General features: G+C 40.7%; 1 protein-coding gene across 4 annotated transcripts in view; it reads left to right on the top strand.

Annotated features, from left to right (window-relative positions):
• Positions 1-1,178: 1,178 nt before the first annotated feature.
• SMARCC1 (SWI/SNF related, matrix associated, actin dependent regulator of chromatin subfamily c member 1) overlaps positions 1,179-17,747 on the top strand; it is a 172,199-nt gene continuing 155,630 nt past the window's right edge. For 3 of the 4 annotated variants that reach the window (XM_053897598.1, XM_053897597.1, XM_053897599.1), the window contains exons 1-2: positions 1,179-1,373; positions 12,544-12,663. In XM_053897598.1, the coding sequence (XP_053753573.1) occupies positions 1,179-1,373; positions 12,544-12,663 (315 nt within the window). Of the gene's footprint in view, positions 1,374-7,058; positions 7,200-12,543; positions 12,664-17,747 lie in introns of those variants that run through there. The other variant, XM_053897600.1, reaches the window with a different exon arrangement.

Below are 17,747 nucleotides of genomic sequence, written 5' to 3'. Positions count from 1 at the left end.
CTGCCACAACCAAGTAACCTTCCTGCTTCCACACCATAGGCTCAAGGAGGGTTTCTCCCAGCTTGCTTTCACACTTTAAAGCCTTTGATCCAGTTTTCCTGTGTCCGAATGTCCTTTTCTCCCTGATCACATTCTATTCATTCTTAAAAGTTGATCTCAAAAACTCACCAGACTTTCTCACAACCAATTAGTCGTCTGCTGTTCTATAATATTATAACTCCATAATGGCCAATCACAATTTGTTAATAATTTAAAATCTTTCTGCCCCCCTATAGGTCACTCATTCACTTACTCAGCAAATATTTACGGAACATTAGATAACAGGCTCTGCTCTCAGCACCGAAAGTACACCTGTGAATAAGTCAAAATTAAGTTCTCATGTGGTCAAGTGAGAAAATAAGAAAAATACTAGATCGTGGTGAGTGGTGCACAGAGAATGTCGAGTATGATTAGCTGTTCAGTTTTTCTGAAGTACTTTTAAGCTATGAATTCGAAAAAGCCTAAGCGACAAAGGGGAAGAGCTGTCCAGGTGGCGCCAACAGCTGGTGCTAGGGCCCCCGAGGCAGGAAAGAGCTGGTGGTGCGGCTGGGGCCACGAGGGGGAAGTAAAGTGTGTGCCGCTGGAGCAGCTCCGGGTGGTGGTCCCAGATGGATGTTTACAAAGGCTACGGCGGCTTGATGTAGAAGGTCTGAGGGCAAGAGAAGGCAGACGCAGATTCCCACCCTTCCCGTGGGTTCCTCGGCCAGCACTCGACACCCTAAACGGGCTTCCCCCTCGGAACTTCTCGCCAGGTCTTTTCTCCCCGGCTGTAGCAGGGGATGACAGAAGCTCCCTGCACTGGTTGACGGGACGCAGGAAGGAACTTGGATGCAGCAAGACACGCAGAGGCCCAGGCTGGGTAGCGGAGGAGGTACGCAGCCTGCCTCGACTGGCGGAAGAGGCGGGCGCAAGAGTTCGTCTGAGACCTGCCTGGCCCCGATGCTGCGCATGCGTGCGCGCGTGCCCGCTTCGGTTAGGGACCGGGTCCCCAGAAGGGGCGGGGCCGGCCCTCCGCGCCGGAAGGGGGTTGACTGGGCGGGGCCGGGAGGTGGCGGTGGCGGCTGCGCGCGCGCGCGCGCGGGTGCGAACGGGGAACGCTGCGAGGGCCGGGCCGGGCGGTGGGACGACGGACGGCGACGATGGCCGCGGCGGCGGGCGGCGGCGGGCTGGGGGCGGCGGCGGGCGCCGCGGGCGCGGGAGGCGCGGCGGCGGCTGCGGGCCTGGCCGTTTATCGGCGGAAGGACGGTGGCCCGGCCAGCAAGTTTTGGGAAAGCCCGGAGACGGTGTCCCAGCTGGATTCGGTGCGGGTCTGGCTGGGCAAGCACTACAAGAAGGTGGGTTCGCGCGCCCGTGGGGACTAGGGGCCACGCGACGGGAGCCCGGCGCAGCTTCTGGCCTCGCGGGCCTCGGGCCGCCCCTCCCCCCCCCCCCCCCCCGCGCGCCACGAGGGACAACAAAGGCAGGCGCCCGGGCCCGCCACGCCCCCGCCGTCCGCTCTCGGCGCCCGCGCGCCCGGGGCTCCACCGGGCCCTCGGGGCCGGGCCTCTGGGAGTTCCCGCACGCGGGCGAGAGCCACAGCTCACTCTAGTGTGCAAGGGGCAACTGGAGCTCTGCAAGAGGGAGGGCGTGAATCTCTTTTGTTAGCTGCATTGGGTGTGCGAACAGTAATTTTTACAAACTGTCCGAGCCTGTGTTCTAAGAGCAGCTTCAAGTTTTGTTTATAGACTCGTCTTCAAAGTCAAGTGAGGTAGCTGATGGTCTCCTACCTGTTGTTCATTTGTTAAAGAATGACTTTACGATTGTACGAGGAAGTTAACAGGCTGATATTATAGATGATAGAATCGATGAGCACTGATATTAAAAAAATGATAGTTTTTACTTGTGCTTTTAGTTCCGTATAGTGTGCGCACAAGAATTAACGTTCACTCGTACCTAATGTGTTGCTTAATGAGGCCTTCCCTGAGAACCCCGTTTATATTAGATTGACCCACTTCCTATCACCTTTATTTTCTTGGCACCACTTTCTGAGATAATTTTTTTTTTCATTTATCTGTTTCTCCTGCTTTTGGGAGGTAAGTTCCGCTGAGTCAGTGGTATTGAAAGTTGTGACTTAATCTTCTTATTTATCACAAGTGTTTTTTAACTTCCCCTTGCAGATACATAGGAATGACTCCCTTAGAAGGTGTAATGAAAGAAAAAAAAAAAAAAAAAGAAGGTGTAATGAAGCAAACAGCCCAGATATTTCTACCAGTGGAGAATATCCACTCTGCCCCAGATTTCTGAGCACTCTTTTCAAGTTCCCGAATTCCCCCTTTGAGAACCATACCACTGGGGCAAGGACCTTGTCAGGCCCCTTCACTGCAATGCCGCCCCTCAACATGGTACTCATTGCCTCGCCCTTAATAGTTGCTTAGTAAATATTTATTCAATGAATGAAAAGGTGAAGTAGTGTAGGAGCCTATTCATTTGAGTTCCGCAGCTCAGTGGAGTCTGTCAGCTTTTGGAGGTTGATAGGCAGGGGCAGGATGTTGTGTTCCTTTGACATTACGTTGTGTGCTTTCAGAAATGACTGTTTCTTACAGAAGTTTTAGGAAGTGAGAGACCAAATATATTTTTATTTACGATATATTTTTAGATAATTTGACTTTTTTCTGCCTAAAATTTTGCAGTCACATTTGGGATTCCCAGTTTTTCTCATCTGCATGTATGCAGACAAGAATATTGCTCTCCCTAATACAGTGATAAATTGGTCACTTTTCTTGTGTAGGCAGCAGAGCTTCTAGAAGTGGTTATGGGAATTGAATATATATTACGAAAGTGTTATTTTTTATCACATGCCCTTCAGCCAATGCTTTGGGTTTTAAATTCAGTGTATCTTAATGTAGCCTTGCCCCTCCCCTATTTGGGTATCTTTATTGAGGTATAATTGACATATTAGTTTATCAATGTAGTTTAAAAAATTTTTTTATGTTTATTTTTGAGAGAGAGAGCGCGCACACGCGCGCATTAGTGGGAGAGGGTCAGAGAGAGAGGGAGACACAGAATCCGAAGCAGGCTCCAGGCCCTGAGCTGTCAGCACAGAGCCCAACGCGGGGCTTGAACTGATGGACCACGAGATCATCACCTGAGCCAAAGTTGACAGCTTAACCGACTGAGCCACCCAGGTGCCCCAAGTTTATCAATGTAGTTTTAGCAGAAATATGAGGAATATTCCTTTGGATATCAAGGAAGAGAAAGGAAAAAGAGAAATAGTCATTTCTACCTCCAAACTTTGTGTGCATCTGTTTGGGCCCAGTTCTAAGAGAGCATCTGAAGGCTTGGTTGTGTTTGGTGGGCGAGGAAGTGGTTATGAGGCTGGCTCAAGGATTTGTCTTAGAGTATTGAGGCCATTGGGTGAATATTCTCAGGGTTTCATAAGGCCAGAGTATATTCCCTGGGTCCCCTCCAATTCAGAATTGTATATTCCTTAGACCTGACAGCCAGAATCCTGTCAGCCTCAGAGAGTGGTGTTTGGAGTGGTGAAAGTATTAGCCAGAACACCCTATATATCTCTACTTGGTGTACACATTGTTGGGTTTTAACTAAACTTTTCTGTAGCACTTAATACTGCATTTTCAGATTCATACATATCAGCAACTATGAAATAAACATGACATTGGTAGTCCCATTTATATTGATAAGTTTATCCATGCATTCTGCTAACAACTTGGCATCTAATCATATCTGGGCACTTAAACCGTAACTCACTGAAATTCTTACAACAGTCTTAAGTAATAGATATTTATTTAATTTTATACATGAACGGAACCCACAGCTCCAGATTTAAGTGACTTCTCAAGATTACAAGTAGGAATGGCAGATTTAGAATTCAATGAAGGTCTTCCCTGGCTGTAAATCCCCCATTTTTTTTTTTTTTTTTTTTTGCCATACTTAATGCCTCTCATCAAAGAACTTAGTGGAACGTAGCGGAAAATGTAGTGGTAAAGGTAGGCATAGACACCTTCTTGTAAAACTCACGTGGTTTCAAATTCAAAGAAAACTTGTATTTTTATTTTCTGTGTGTCCTTAGTAAGTGCTCTGTCCATGTTTGTTCAGTGTATGAATGAACAGATTAACTAGGAACCTATTTGTTTAAGCTTTGTTGATAAATTTGGGTCAGCAGCACACAAAGGAGAGTGAGTATTTTTTCACTGGAATGAGCTTCAGCTAGGCCAAAGAAGTCCAGAGGAGGTGACTCCTGGAGGGAAGCATAGGGTGGTTACCTATTGGCTTGAAATTGGGGCAGAAAGAGAGGGAGACACAGAATCTGAAGCAGGCTCCAGGCTCTGAGCTCTCAGCACAGAGCCCAACGTGGTGCTTGAACTCATGAACCCTGAGATCATGACCTGAGCCGAAGTCACACGCTCAACTGACTGAGCCACCCAGGTGCCCTGCATTTTTATTTTATTTTTATTATTTAGGGAGCGGGGGAGAGGGGCTGGGGGGGGGGGGGCCGGAATCTCAAGTAGGCTCCATGCTCAGCACAGAGCCCCACATGGCGTTTAATCTCATGACCCTGGGATCATATCAGAGTTGAAAGCAAGAGTCAGATGCTTAACCAACTGAGCCACCTAGGTGCCCTGAGGTTGCATTTTAAGTCCCAGCTGCAATGTAGAAGCTTGTTCATCTCCTGCCTGAGCTGCCTTCTTTCTATTATTGGGTACATGTCTTTCATTCTAACTTTGATGAAGATGAGAGCTGTATTTCTGAGTATAGTTTCTGAGTGGTTTTCAAATGATAACACCTCACTGATCTTAAATTGATTCAAGTCAGATACCTTGAAGGTGAAGTATATCTGTAAACCATTAAGATCCCAGGTAAGTTTCTTCCTGGTTTGGCTTATTCCTTAAAATAAGATTTAAGATGTCAGGATGATTTCAGGATGATTTAAATCTAAGGGTGATCACTAAAACAGACCAGATTGCCTAAGGAATGCATTTCAGTACTCTTTACATAAAGTATTTAACAGTTAAAGACAGTTTTTTGTTTGTTTTATGGGACCTTGGCTGCAATAGGATTGTTCAGAGACAAGTTGAACTTTGGATACTCAATGTTATAGGTAACATAAACAGATGCATTGATACAATTTTCTAAACTTAGATCTTGCCATTCTTAATCAAAACACTTCAGACTAAAAGTCTTTGGTTGTCTTAAGTAAAACATGCTGTTGAACTTTTTTTTGATCAAAAGATAAAAAAAATTATTATTTAAATTCAAGTTAGTTAACATATGGTGTAGTATTGGTTTCAGGAATAGAATTCAGTGATTCATCACTTATGTACAATACCCAGTGGTCATCTCAACAAGTGCCCTCCTTAATGTCCATCACCCATTTAGCCCATCTCCCCATCCACCTTGTTTGTTCTCTGTATTTAAAGAGTCTCTTATGGTTTGCCTCGCTGTTTTTATCTTATTTTTCCTTCCCTTCCACTGTGTTCATGTTTGTTTTTTTTATTTTTTTTAATGTTTGTTTATTTTTGAGAGAGAGCATGAGCAGTAGAGGGCCAGAGAGAGAGGGAAACACAGAATTCAAAGCAGACTCCAGGCTCTGAGCTGTCAGCACAGAGCCTGATGTGGGGCTCAAACTCATGAACCATGATATTATGACCTGAGCTGAAGTCAGATGCTTAACCAACTGAGCCACCCAGGCGCCCCTGTTTTGTTTCTTAAATTACACATATGAGTGAAATAATATTTGTCTTTCTCTGACTGATTTATTTTGCTTTGCATAATATCCTCTAGTTCCATCCATGTTGTTGCAGATGGCAGGGTTCCATTCTTCTTGATTGCCCAGTAAGATTCCATTGTGTATATATACCACATCTTTATCCATTCATCAGTTGATGGACATTTGGGCTCTTTCCATAATTTGGGTATTGTTGATAGCACTGCTATAAACATTGGGGCGCATGTGCCCCTTCCTTCAAATCAGCATTTTTGTATCCTTTGGATAAATACTAGTAGTGCAATTGCTGGGTTGTAGGGTAGTTCTGTTTTTAACTTTTTGAGAAACCTCCATACTATTCAAAAGATAAAATGATTATGACTGAAATAGTCTATAGTCATTTTTGTTAATCAGGATTCAGTGTTTTAAAAGCTGTCAAGAGGCTTTTATGTTAAAAAAATTTTTTTGTTTATTTATTTTTGAGAGTGAAAAAGAGCACGAGCAGGGGAGGGGCAGAGAGAGAGAGGGAGACACAGAATCCAAAGCAGGCTTTAGGCTCTTGAGCCATCAGTACAGAGCCTGATGCGTGCTTGGACTGACACATTGTGAGATCATGACGTGAGCCGAAGTAGGACACTTACCTGACTGGGCCACCCAGGTGCCCCAAGAACCTTTTATGTTTTAGGTGATATTTTTGAAAGCTTTTGAAATGAGTTCTATTATAGCAGTATGGGATGTGAAGAGCATTACACTTTGGAAGTTGTGAGTTCAGTACTCTTGGCTGCTAATTGGTGGTGTCCTTGAGCAGATGACTTGATTCCTGTTTTAATTTTCCATTTGTAGATTGGGAGTAAGACTAACTCCCATAAGACTGTTGTTTGATTCAAATGAGATAGTAATTGAAGATGGGATTATGTAAATTTGAGGTGATAATGATATTTTTGTGTACATCCCATGGTAATCTTGCTTCATTCTTACTGGTTAAATAGAATGTTAATTTTAAACGTTTAAAAGTTGTTTTAAAAACTTTAGTGGTATCTGGCTGACTCAGAGCATGTGACTCTTAACCTCAAGGTCGTGAGTTCAAGGCCCACATTGGGTGTGGAGCCTACTTAAAAAACAAATAAGATATTATAGTCCTACATTGGCTGCATTTTCAGTGGGTGTGAGGTATGGTTTACACTAATGCATTGATGTAGCAGTTTATTTATGAATTAAAAATGTTATGTTTCTAATTTCTTTTTTTCTTTTTGAGGGAGGGAGAGAGTGCAAGTGCGAGTTGGGGAGATGGGCACAGAGAAAGGGAGAGAATCTCAAATAGGCTCCACACTCAGCATGGAACCCGATGTGAACTTGATCTGGTGACTATGATATCATGACCTGAGCTGAAATCAAGAGTCGGATGCTTAACCAACTGAGCCACCCATTGCCCCGGAAAAAAAAGTTTCTAACCAAGGTTAAATATTTTGTAATTTAAAAATTGGATTTTAAAATAGCTAAATAATACTGAATGGATTTTGAACTTGGCCATCTTTATTCTGAAACTATAAGGTTGTCCATATGAAACTTTTACATGTTTTTTGTATTCTGAATGACAGTATATCAAATGAAACATGCATAATAGTGTAATTTAGAATGTATATGAATCTATGTATGTAACAGTTACTAAGTTTAGTTTTTGCCTGAAGGGTTGATTTGGTTTTTGCTGACAACCTTCCTGTAAGATGGTGTCTTTTTCAGTTTCAGGATTTGGCATTGTTCAGTGATCTGCAGGTATCTGAAAGATAAAAAAGTTAGGCTTATTAGTCTTTCATGCTTTACGATGTGCAAAAAAACTGCAGTACATTGTATGAGTCCTTTGAGAAACCTATATTTATTAAAGATAATAAAGTTACCTTGTGGATATATATTCCATATTTTGTCAGTTCTGTAGGATACATTTGAAGAGTCTATTAAGATAATTTGAGGGGTGCCTGGGTGGCTCAGTTGGTTAAGCGTCTGACTCTTGATTTTACCTCAGGTATTGATCTCACAGTATGTGAGTTCGAGCCTCACATCAGGCTCTGCACTGACAGTACGGAGGCTGTTTGGGATTCTCTCTCTCCCTTCTGTCTCTATCCCTACCCTGCTTGCTCTCTCTCTCAAAATAGATTTAAAAAAAAAAAAAAAAGATAATGTGAGTGTTACAAATTACTTACCAATTGAATATTATTTGTTGAAAGATTTACTATGTTGAATAAATCGGAAAAAACCTGATACTGAATTTTCATTTGAAAGTATGGTTCTTAATTTTTTTTTTTTTAACGTTTATTTATTTTTGAGACAGAGAGAGACAGAGCATGAACGGGGGAGGGTCAGAGAGAGAGGGAGACACAGAATCTGAAACAGGCTCCAGGCCCTGAGTAGTCAGCACAGAGCCTGACGCGGGGCTCGAACTCACGGACTGCGAGATCATGACCTGAGCCGAAGTCGGACGCTCAACCGACTGAGCCACCCAGGCGCCCCGAAAGTGTATGGTTCTTAAAAAATGTAAACTTGATAGGGGCGCCTGGGTGGCTCAGTCGGTTGAGCGTCCGACTTCGGCTCAGGTCACGATCTCACGGTTCGTGAGTTCGAGCCCCGCGTCAGGCTCTGGGCTGACAGGCTCAGAGCCTGGAGCCTGCTTCCGATTCTGTGTCCCCCTCTCTCTCTGCCCCTCCCCCATTCATGCTCTGTCTCTCTCTGTCTCAAAAATAAACATTAAAAAAAAAATTTAAAAAAAAATGTAAACTTGATCGTTTTTGTAGGAATTGGCAATATTATAGGAAACAGAAATTGTAGTAGTTTTTAACATTTAAAAATTGTATAAATGTGTTTTAACTTTTGAGTTATAATAAACTGTATTCTTTAAGACATAGTAATATCTGAAACAGATTTTTTAAAAAGTTTAGGGGTCCTTAGGGTACCTGGGTGGCTCAGTCGGTTATGTATCCAACTGTTGATCTCAGCTCAGGTCTTGATCTCCTGGTCGTTGAGTTCAAGCCCCTCATTGGGCTCTTCGCTAGGTGTGAAGCCTACATAAAAAAAAAAATGAAATAAAAAGTTTAGTGGTTCTTTTTTAGACATGATGTTTAAAAATTTTTTTTTAATGTTTATTTTTGAGAGACAGAGAGACAGAACTCAAGTGGGGGAGGACCAGAGGGAGGGGGAGACACACAAAGCAGGCTCTAGGCTCTGAGCTGTCAGCATAGAGTCCAAGGTGGGGCTCGAACTCAGGACCCATGAAATCATGACCTGAGCCATAGTCAGACGCTTAACCGACTGAGCCACCCAGGTGCCCCTTAAACACTACTTTAAAAAAATGTATATTGATTTTGAGAGAGAGAGAGAGAGAGAGAAAGAGCATGAGTCTGGGAGGGGCAGAGAGAGAGAATCCCAAGCAGGCTTTGCACTATCAACACAGACTTAGGGCTCAAACCCACGAATTATGAGATCATGAGCTGAGCTGAAATCAAGAATCAGATGCTTAACTTACTGAGCCACCCATGTGCCCCAAAAGTTTAGTGGTTCTTAAAGTAGGTTCCCAGTCTAGTTGTGTCACCTGGAAGTTGTTAGAAATGCAAATTCTTGGCCTTACCTATTGAATTGGAAACTCTGAGTAGGTCTAAAATTTGAAAATATTTTAGATCAACAGAGTTGACGTCTTATGTGCTTAATGGTATGAAACTTGTTAACATTTTTTTGACTGGTGTTCTACTTTGTGGCCTTATGGAAATGTGTTTTGACAGAATACATTTCATAGAAAACTTAAAAAAATTTTTTACATGTTTATTTTTGGGAGAGAGAAAAAGACAGAATGTGAGCAGAAGAGGGGCAGAGAGAGAAGACGACACAGAATCCGAAGCAGGCTCCAGGCTCTGAGCTGTTAGCACAGAGCCTGACTGGGGCTCCAACTCACAAACCGTGAGATCACAACCTGAGCCGAAGTCAGACACTTAACTGACTGAGCTGCCCAGGCGCCCCTAGAAAAGAAAACTTTTTATAAGGATGACAGAGGAGTTGTCTAGAACAGGAATAGGCAGAATTTTTCTATTAAGGGCAGGAGAGTAAATATTTTAGGGTTTGCAGGTCATGTCATCTCAGTTGCAACTGCTCGACTCTGCTGTTACATGAAAGCAGCCATAGACAGTGTGTAATGAATGAGTGTGCTGTGTTTGGATAAAACTTTACTTATGGACAGTGAAATTTGAATTTCATCTAATATTAATGTGTCAGAAATATTATTCTTTAAAATTTCTTTCCAGCCAGGTTTTTCAAAAAATTAAAAATAGAACTATTCTACAACCCAGCAATTGCACTACTAGGTATTTATCCAAGGGATACAGGTGTGCTGTTTTGAAGGGGCACATGAACCTCAATGTTTATAGCAGCACTATCACCAATAGCCAAAGTATGGAAAGAGTCCAAATGTCCATCAGTGGGTGAACGGATAAAGATGTGGTACACACACACACACACACACACACACACACACACACACACACAATGGAGTATTACTCAGCAATCAAAAAGAATTAAATCTTGCATTTGCAACTACGTGGATGGAACTAGAGGGTATTATGCTAAGTGAAATTAGAGAAAGACAAATATATGACTTCACTCATATGAGGACTTTAAGATACAAAACAGATGAACATAAGAGAAGGGAAGCAAAAATAATATAAAACCAGGGAGGGGGACAAAAACATAAGAGACTCTTAAATAATGGAGAACAAACAGGGTTGCTGGAGGGGTTGTGGGATGGGGGATGGGCTAAATGGGTAAGGGGCATTAAGGAATCTACTGAAATCTTTGTTGCACTATATGCTAACTAACTTGGGTGTAAATTACAAAAAAAAAAATCAAAATCAAAAATAAAAGATTACCACCCTAAAGAAAAAATTTGTTTCCAACCATTTAAAAATGTAAAAACTGTTCTTAGCTTGTGGGCTACAGAGAAACAGGCAGTGGGCTAGATTTTACCAACCTTTGGTCATGTAATATAAAGCATGTCAACAAAATATCAGTCTTAACAAAGTGAACTGCATGCTGGTTGTTTGATTTAGAGTGGAAAGCTAATGCACCTGAATAGATAAAAATGTGGGAGGATACTAAGCTTTAAGAATTGCCTTTTTATATCATGCTTTATCTTTGCTTGGCTGTAGTACAAATTGAGAGCCGTTCAATCTAGTAACAGTAGACTGCCGCTGATACCATTTTGCCATACATAAATCACTTAAAAATTATTTGTTGTAATAGAAACTTACCTCATTAATCTTGAAATGTTGGATGATACTGGGAAAGAGGTTTGTTCCAGGAAAAAAGATTTGTTATCTTTTCAATTTCAAGGAGGTATAAATGTTTTTTCCTGCTCAAAATTGGAGGTTTAACAAAAATTACTGAATGTATTGGCTTTTCAAAGTGATATTGAACATTCAATACCTAATTAAACTTTTATATTTAATTTAGCTTGCTAATTTATGCTTTTCCTGTCATGTTGCCCGTTATCTTTCCTTGCTGTGGAACTATCTTGCTGTCTTCCACTAGTTTGACCTTTGAACATTGTCGACAGCCATGTGGATAAGTTTTCACATGTGCTTGTTTAAAAAAATGCTTATTTCTTGCCATGAAATAACCATTTTATTATGCTTAGAGTTTCTGTGTGTCAGGAATTTAGAAGTTTCTGTGTGTCAGGGTGCAGTGGGGATAGTTGTCTCTGCTCAGTGATGTCTAGGGCTTCGACTGGATAGATTTGGTGATTGGGGATGACTTGACAGCTGGGGGCAGAATCATCTGGAACCATTTTTACTCATGTGTCTGGTGGTGGTTCCATCAGTTTTCTGGAATATCAGCTGGGGCTTCTGGCCATAGCATATCCAAGTGGCTTCTCTATGTAGCCTGTGCTTCCTCAAAGTATGATGACCTTTAGGTAGTTGGACTTCATGGTAGTTCAGGGCTCCAAAGGTGACTTGCCCCAAAAAACTACATGGAAGCTATAGAACCTTTTTTGACTTATCCTCAGAGGTTCACAATATCACTTTTTTCCCCCTATTGCATTCTAACGGTTCCAAGTTCATCATTAAGGTTGGTCTTGATTCAGCAAAAGAGGGCATACACCCTACTTCTTTTTTTTTTCTTAATTTTTTTTTTAATGTTTGTTTATTTTTGAGAGAGAGAGAGGGAGGGAGACACAGAATCTGAAGCAGGCTCCAGGCTCTGAGCTATCAGACACAGCCTGATGTAGGGCTCGAACCCACAGACCACAAGATCATGACCTGAGCTGCATGAAGTCAGACACTTAACCGACTGACCCACCCAGGCATCCCTGTATACACCCTGCTTCTTAATGAGAAGAGTGTCAAATTTGTGGGTCTGTTTTAAAAACAGTACAGTCTACTCTCTCGTCAGAAGTTATTTATATTCATCTCACATAACAAAATACATTTGCTAGTAGGTCTCATCTCACTACAGTGACTGTCAGGCTCAAGTTTGCGGTTTTGGATCTCACCATCTACTTTAGGTCTAGGTGCGCACAAGGTGACTTGGATTCATTTCTAGGACATGGTTTCTCTCATTCTGAAACCTGTTAACTAAAGAGACAAAGTTATTTCTCCTCACCGCCCTCAGTATTTGTTTTTTGTAAGCTCCTTTACAGCAGAGAGCATGGTTCAGACCTCTGCAAATCTGTCACCTTGTCAGTGTTTAGTATGTAATAGGAAGTAAGGGAACATTCTCTTCCACACGATTGTCCTAGATTTTGAGTTCCTGTCTTTATCTTGCAGTATGTTCACGCAGATGCTCCTACCAACAAAACTCTGGCTGGGCTAGTGGTACAGCTTCTCCAATTCCAGGAAGATGCCTTTGGGAAGCATGTCACCAACCCGGCCTTCACCAAACTTCCAGTAAGTACATCAACTTACAATAACACTGGGGAATCAGTGGTTTCTGTACGAAGTACTGTCTACAGCTCTTTCCTTTACTGCTACTGTCCAACAGAAATAACAACAAAAAAAGAGCCTCAACAGAATTTTACCTATAGAATATTACCGTTTTTTAACTGTGGGAAACTTCTCTTTCAGGAGTCATTTAATATTTGCATTAAACATCATAACAAGTATTTATAGATTTAACATTTTAGTATGTTGTAGTTTTCCTTGTAGTCTCTACTATACCGAGTCTTTTCCATTCTTTAATTCAGTTCTTGTGGCTAGGATACTTTTTTGTGGAATTTTTATCTTCTGTAGCCAAGACTCTTCTGAGCTTGTGTGAAAATTTAATTCTGTTGTCCTTGCAATTGATACTTTGATAGTTTGGTCTCAGTTATGCTTTTTTTCCTTTTGAAATATGTAGGTTTTGTTCTTTCATTTTTTTATGTTTATTTTTAATAGTTTATTTTTAATAATCTTTAACCAAGTATGGGGCTTGAACTCATGATTTCAGAGATCATGAATCACATGCTCTACTGACTGAGTCAGCCGGAGCCCCGGTTTTGTTCTTTCCTTAACATTTGAATTTATAGACAAGTTTGATACTTGATTTATTTTTGAGAGAGAGAGAACGTGCACTCAAGCAGGAGAGGGGCAGGGAGAGGGAGACAGAATCTGAAGCGGGCTCTGCACTTCAGTACAGAGCCCGATGTGGGCTTGAACTCATAAACTATGAGATCATGACCTGAGCTGGAGTCTGATGCTTAACCTACTGAGCCACCCAGGCGCCGTATTAAACTTTCTGTTTTAACAGCCCATTGATATCTCAGGTATAATTGAGAATAGGAGATAGTGTATGTTTTTTTACTGGTCTTTCAGTAAATGTATTTAGTTTGCTTATCATATTTTTGTTATCCAGACATTTTATTTATTTATTTATTTATTTATTTATATTTTTTAATGTTTATTTTTGAGAGAGAGAGACCGAGCATGAGCTAGGGAGGGGGAGAGAGAGGGAGAAACAGAACTCAGAACTCAAAGCAGGCTCCAGGCTCTGAGCTGTGAGCACAGAGCCCGACACAGGGCTTAAGCTCACGAACTACGAGATCATGACCTGAGCCGAAGTTGGATGCTTAACTGATTAAACCACCTAGGTACCCTCCAGACATTTATTTAGTCAGATAAAGAATTGTGGTATTTAAAAAGAAATTTTTTTTTAACGTTTATTTTTGAGAGAGAGAGAGAGAGAGCATAAGGCAGAGGCAGAAAGAGAGGGAGACACAGAATCCAAAGAAGGCTCCAGGCTCTGAGCTGTCAGCATAGAGCCTGACATGGGGCTCGAACCCACGAACCGTGAGATCATGACCCGAGCTGAAGTCGGCACCTGACCGACTGAGCCACCCAGGCACCCCAAGAATTGTTTGTTGTTTTTAAGTAATCTCTACCTCCAACATGAGGAAATCTCTACCCTCAGTATGGGGCTTGAACTCACAATCCTAAGATCAAGAGTCACATGCTCTATTGACTGAGCCAGCCAAGCATAGAATTGTGTTTTTTGAATCAAGTTAGGAAGCTTTCACTTGTAGTGATAAGAAATTTAGTCAAGTGTTCTTCTAGTACTTGTATGGTTTCATTTTTTACACTTAATTCTCATCTGTTTAGAATTTGTCTTGGTATTCAGTGTGAGCGATGGATCCATTTTTTTTCTTATGATTATCTGGTTACCCCAGTGACATTAAAAATTGCTTCTTTTCCCCCATTGATTAGAACTCAACAAGTAGGTCTGAAGCATTTGGTTATTTACCAAGTTGTGAGAATTTAAAGAGCAGGGTGGTGTATTGTCTGTCCTCAGGGGGCTCATACTCTAGTGAGCTGAATGAATAAAGCCTTTGACTTTCCTGGTGATCTCAGGTAATGTTTTCCAGGGGAAAGGACATTTGAATTTGAGACCTGAGAGTTGAGTATGAGTTCTTCAGGGAAATGCTGGAGGATGGAATTTTCAGGTAGTGATAGCAACATGTAAAAGCATAAAGGCTTGAGAAAATGTGGTACTTTACCGTTGCAGATAATTCAAGATTAAAACTGAGGACAATAGATAGAGAAGTGGGCTAGAATCAGTCTTAATAGGCCAAGTTTACTATGCTAGATGTGTGGTCTTTATCTCGAAAGTGACGGGGAACCACACAAGAGAGAGAGTGGAAGGTGGCTTAGTTGATTCTGGGTTTTAGGAAAATCCCACAGGCTTCAGTGTGAAGAATGGATTGGAAGCTGTTGAGATTGGAGGCTTTGAAAGTTTTGCATGAAGAATCTGCTCTCATAATCCACTGTAATGACAACCTGCAGAGCAAGCAGTGGATTTAAAGAGGACAGAAAGGAATTGAAAGAGTTTAAGGGGGCAGAACTTGGTAATACTTTGGTGGGGGCAGTATAGGGGCTGGAAAAAGAACGAATTTACTAAGGTGACTGTACCAAGCATTCAGACACCCTTAGTACTAAGGGGAAAGCCAGAGTAAAAGCAGGTTTCTAGGGAAAGGTACTCAATTTAGTTTTAATTGTGTTAGGGTTGGTTCTCCTATAGGCACCTTGGGTTTAGAAATTCTGTAGGTACTAGGAAATAAGATCTGGAATTTAGACTACGGGGTTGAATTAGAAGAGATTTGGGTACTGGGTACTGGTTGAATTTGCAGTTGTAGAGCAAGATCATTCCTTCTGTTTTGATTTACTTTTTAACTTTATCCTTTTGATATACTTATATTTTAATGTGTGATTTAAGTTACATATACATGATGTATTAGCATTGTATAAGTGCATGTATATAATTTATGGATAGATTTTTAGGTATTAGAGGTATATGCTCACTTTTTACTAATGGGAATTACTCAACTGGATAATCAGTGTATTTCATTTTGTGAACTGTGTGACTAAATGAAATTTTTTTTGGTAACTTTTGTAAATTTAAAATTATTTCAAAGTAAAAATTTTGCAAGAATAGTACAAAGAACTTTCATTTTCCCTTGATTCAGAACCTCTGATTGTTAACATGTTACAATTGCTTTATCATTCTCTTTTAGTTTATGTGTATCTGTATTTTTTTCCTGAATCATTTGAAAGGTTCATATTCCTTTACCTCTAGTTACGTGAGATTTTAGTTCTTATTCTTGTATATTATGAACCAGATTAGAATTATTAAATCAGGGGCTATTTGAAGTTATCATTTAAAACCGTGTGACATGGGGTGCTTGGGTGGCTCAGTCGATTCAGCGTCTCTTGATTTCAGTTTAGGTCCTGATCTCACTCTCGGTTCATGAGTTTGAGCCCTGAGTTGGGCTTGTGCTGACAGTGCAAAGCCTGCTTAGGAGTCTCTCTTTTCCTCCCCTCGTCACACTCTCTCTCAAAATAAGTAAATAGTCTTAAAAAAACAAAACACTGTAACATAATACATAGAGATTGCACTTTATCAAGTATAACATCGTTTAGAATAAAATTTATAGATAACATTACATGAAGTATTTTATATAATGTGATTCACATTATGATTATATGAATGGTCTTAAAAAATAGTATCTACAGGAGGCTTTATTTATGGGATGTTTAACTCTTGGGAACTAAACCATTATTTTTTTCCAGATTAAAGATTAGGGAAGAGTATTTTTAGGCATAAGCCATAAATAAAAATAATTCATGGCTTAGTGCCAGTGGGACCAGATGTACTTCTCTTCCTCTTAAAATAGTGTTTAGCATTTAGCATTTTTCCAAATGAAAGGGATTGATGTAACGTGTAATGGTGTCAAGCAAAAGTGGATGAGAGAGGCAATGAAGCCAAGAACGTTTTAGTGGAACATGTCAGCTACTTAACCTTAAAAGTTTTTTTTCTTCTCTTTTTTTCTTTCTGAATAAATAGTACTGGTGTAAGAGTTCACTATTTGGACTAATTTTTTTTTTTTTTTAATCAAAGTGGAACTTTATATACTAACGTCTTAAGTCATACCAGATATTAAACAGCTGGCTCAGTGTAGGGTATGTCCTATATAATGCTAAACTGAGATGTAAGAGGATTTAGAGAAAATTTAAGGATTTATAAGGCTAAAAATATGTTGTATAGGCAGGGGTACCTTCCTGGCTCAGTTAGTAGAACATGTGAGTCTTGATCTTGGGGTTGTGAATTTGAGCCCCACATTGGGCATGGAGCCTACTTAAAAAATAATATGTTGTATAGACAAATAGCATGAATTGAAACAGAAGAAAAAAGTGTTCTTACCTCCACCACAAGTAAAAATTCTTGTTTTTCTATAATCTCTTCAAGGCTCAGTGCATGTGCATACATAATACAGTGATAAAGATAGGTTAGAGCCAGTTTTGTAATCTGCTTTTTAAAAAATAGATTATAAGGGTCTATATTTAAAAACAACAAAGCTCTAAGACTTGGAGGGCTACTATAAGGTCAAATCAGAGTCTAAAGTAATGGAAGATTTTTTTTTGTTTAAAGATTTACTTATTCTTGAGAGAGAGAGCACAAGTGAGGAAGGGGCGGGGGCGGGGGGACAGAAGATCTAAGTGGGCTCTGCGGTGACAGCAGCAACCTTGATGTGCGGCTTGAACTCATGAGCCATGAGATCATGACCTGAGCCAAAGTTGGATGCTCAACCAACTGAGCCACACAGGTGCCCCAAGTAGCAGAAGATTTTGAATATGTTCATGAGATGTTCAAAATTTTCAACTTACCATTACTCTTAAAAAAATTAATGATTTCATTTGCAACTATAACCTGACTACACCCTGCCATTCCATTAACTACACCCTGCCATTCCATTAACTTCGGAGTGGAGAGACTACCGTTGGGAACGTGGAACTAGAAAGAAATCTTAAGTGTTTTATATGTATTGGAAGTTAGTTCTTTAAGTTTGTAGCTTAGACCTCTGTCTGATGAAAGTGGAATGTAAGTAACTAAGTGAAATAATGTGGGATATTTACTTTGTGGAGCAATCAATGATTTACTTTAATTTTGCTTTTCTTTATAGGGATCACCATGTTTGTATGCATCTCTAAAGAGAATCGTGTAG

Source organism: Panthera pardus, unplaced genomic scaffold (assembly GCF_024362965.1).
Source record: "Panthera pardus isolate Hobbes unplaced genomic scaffold, ASM2436296v1 HiC_scaffold_8, whole genome shotgun sequence".
Taxonomy (NCBI): Eukaryota; Metazoa; Chordata; class Mammalia; order Carnivora; family Felidae; genus Panthera; species Panthera pardus.
This window is presented reverse-complemented; position numbering and strand designations above follow the sequence as displayed.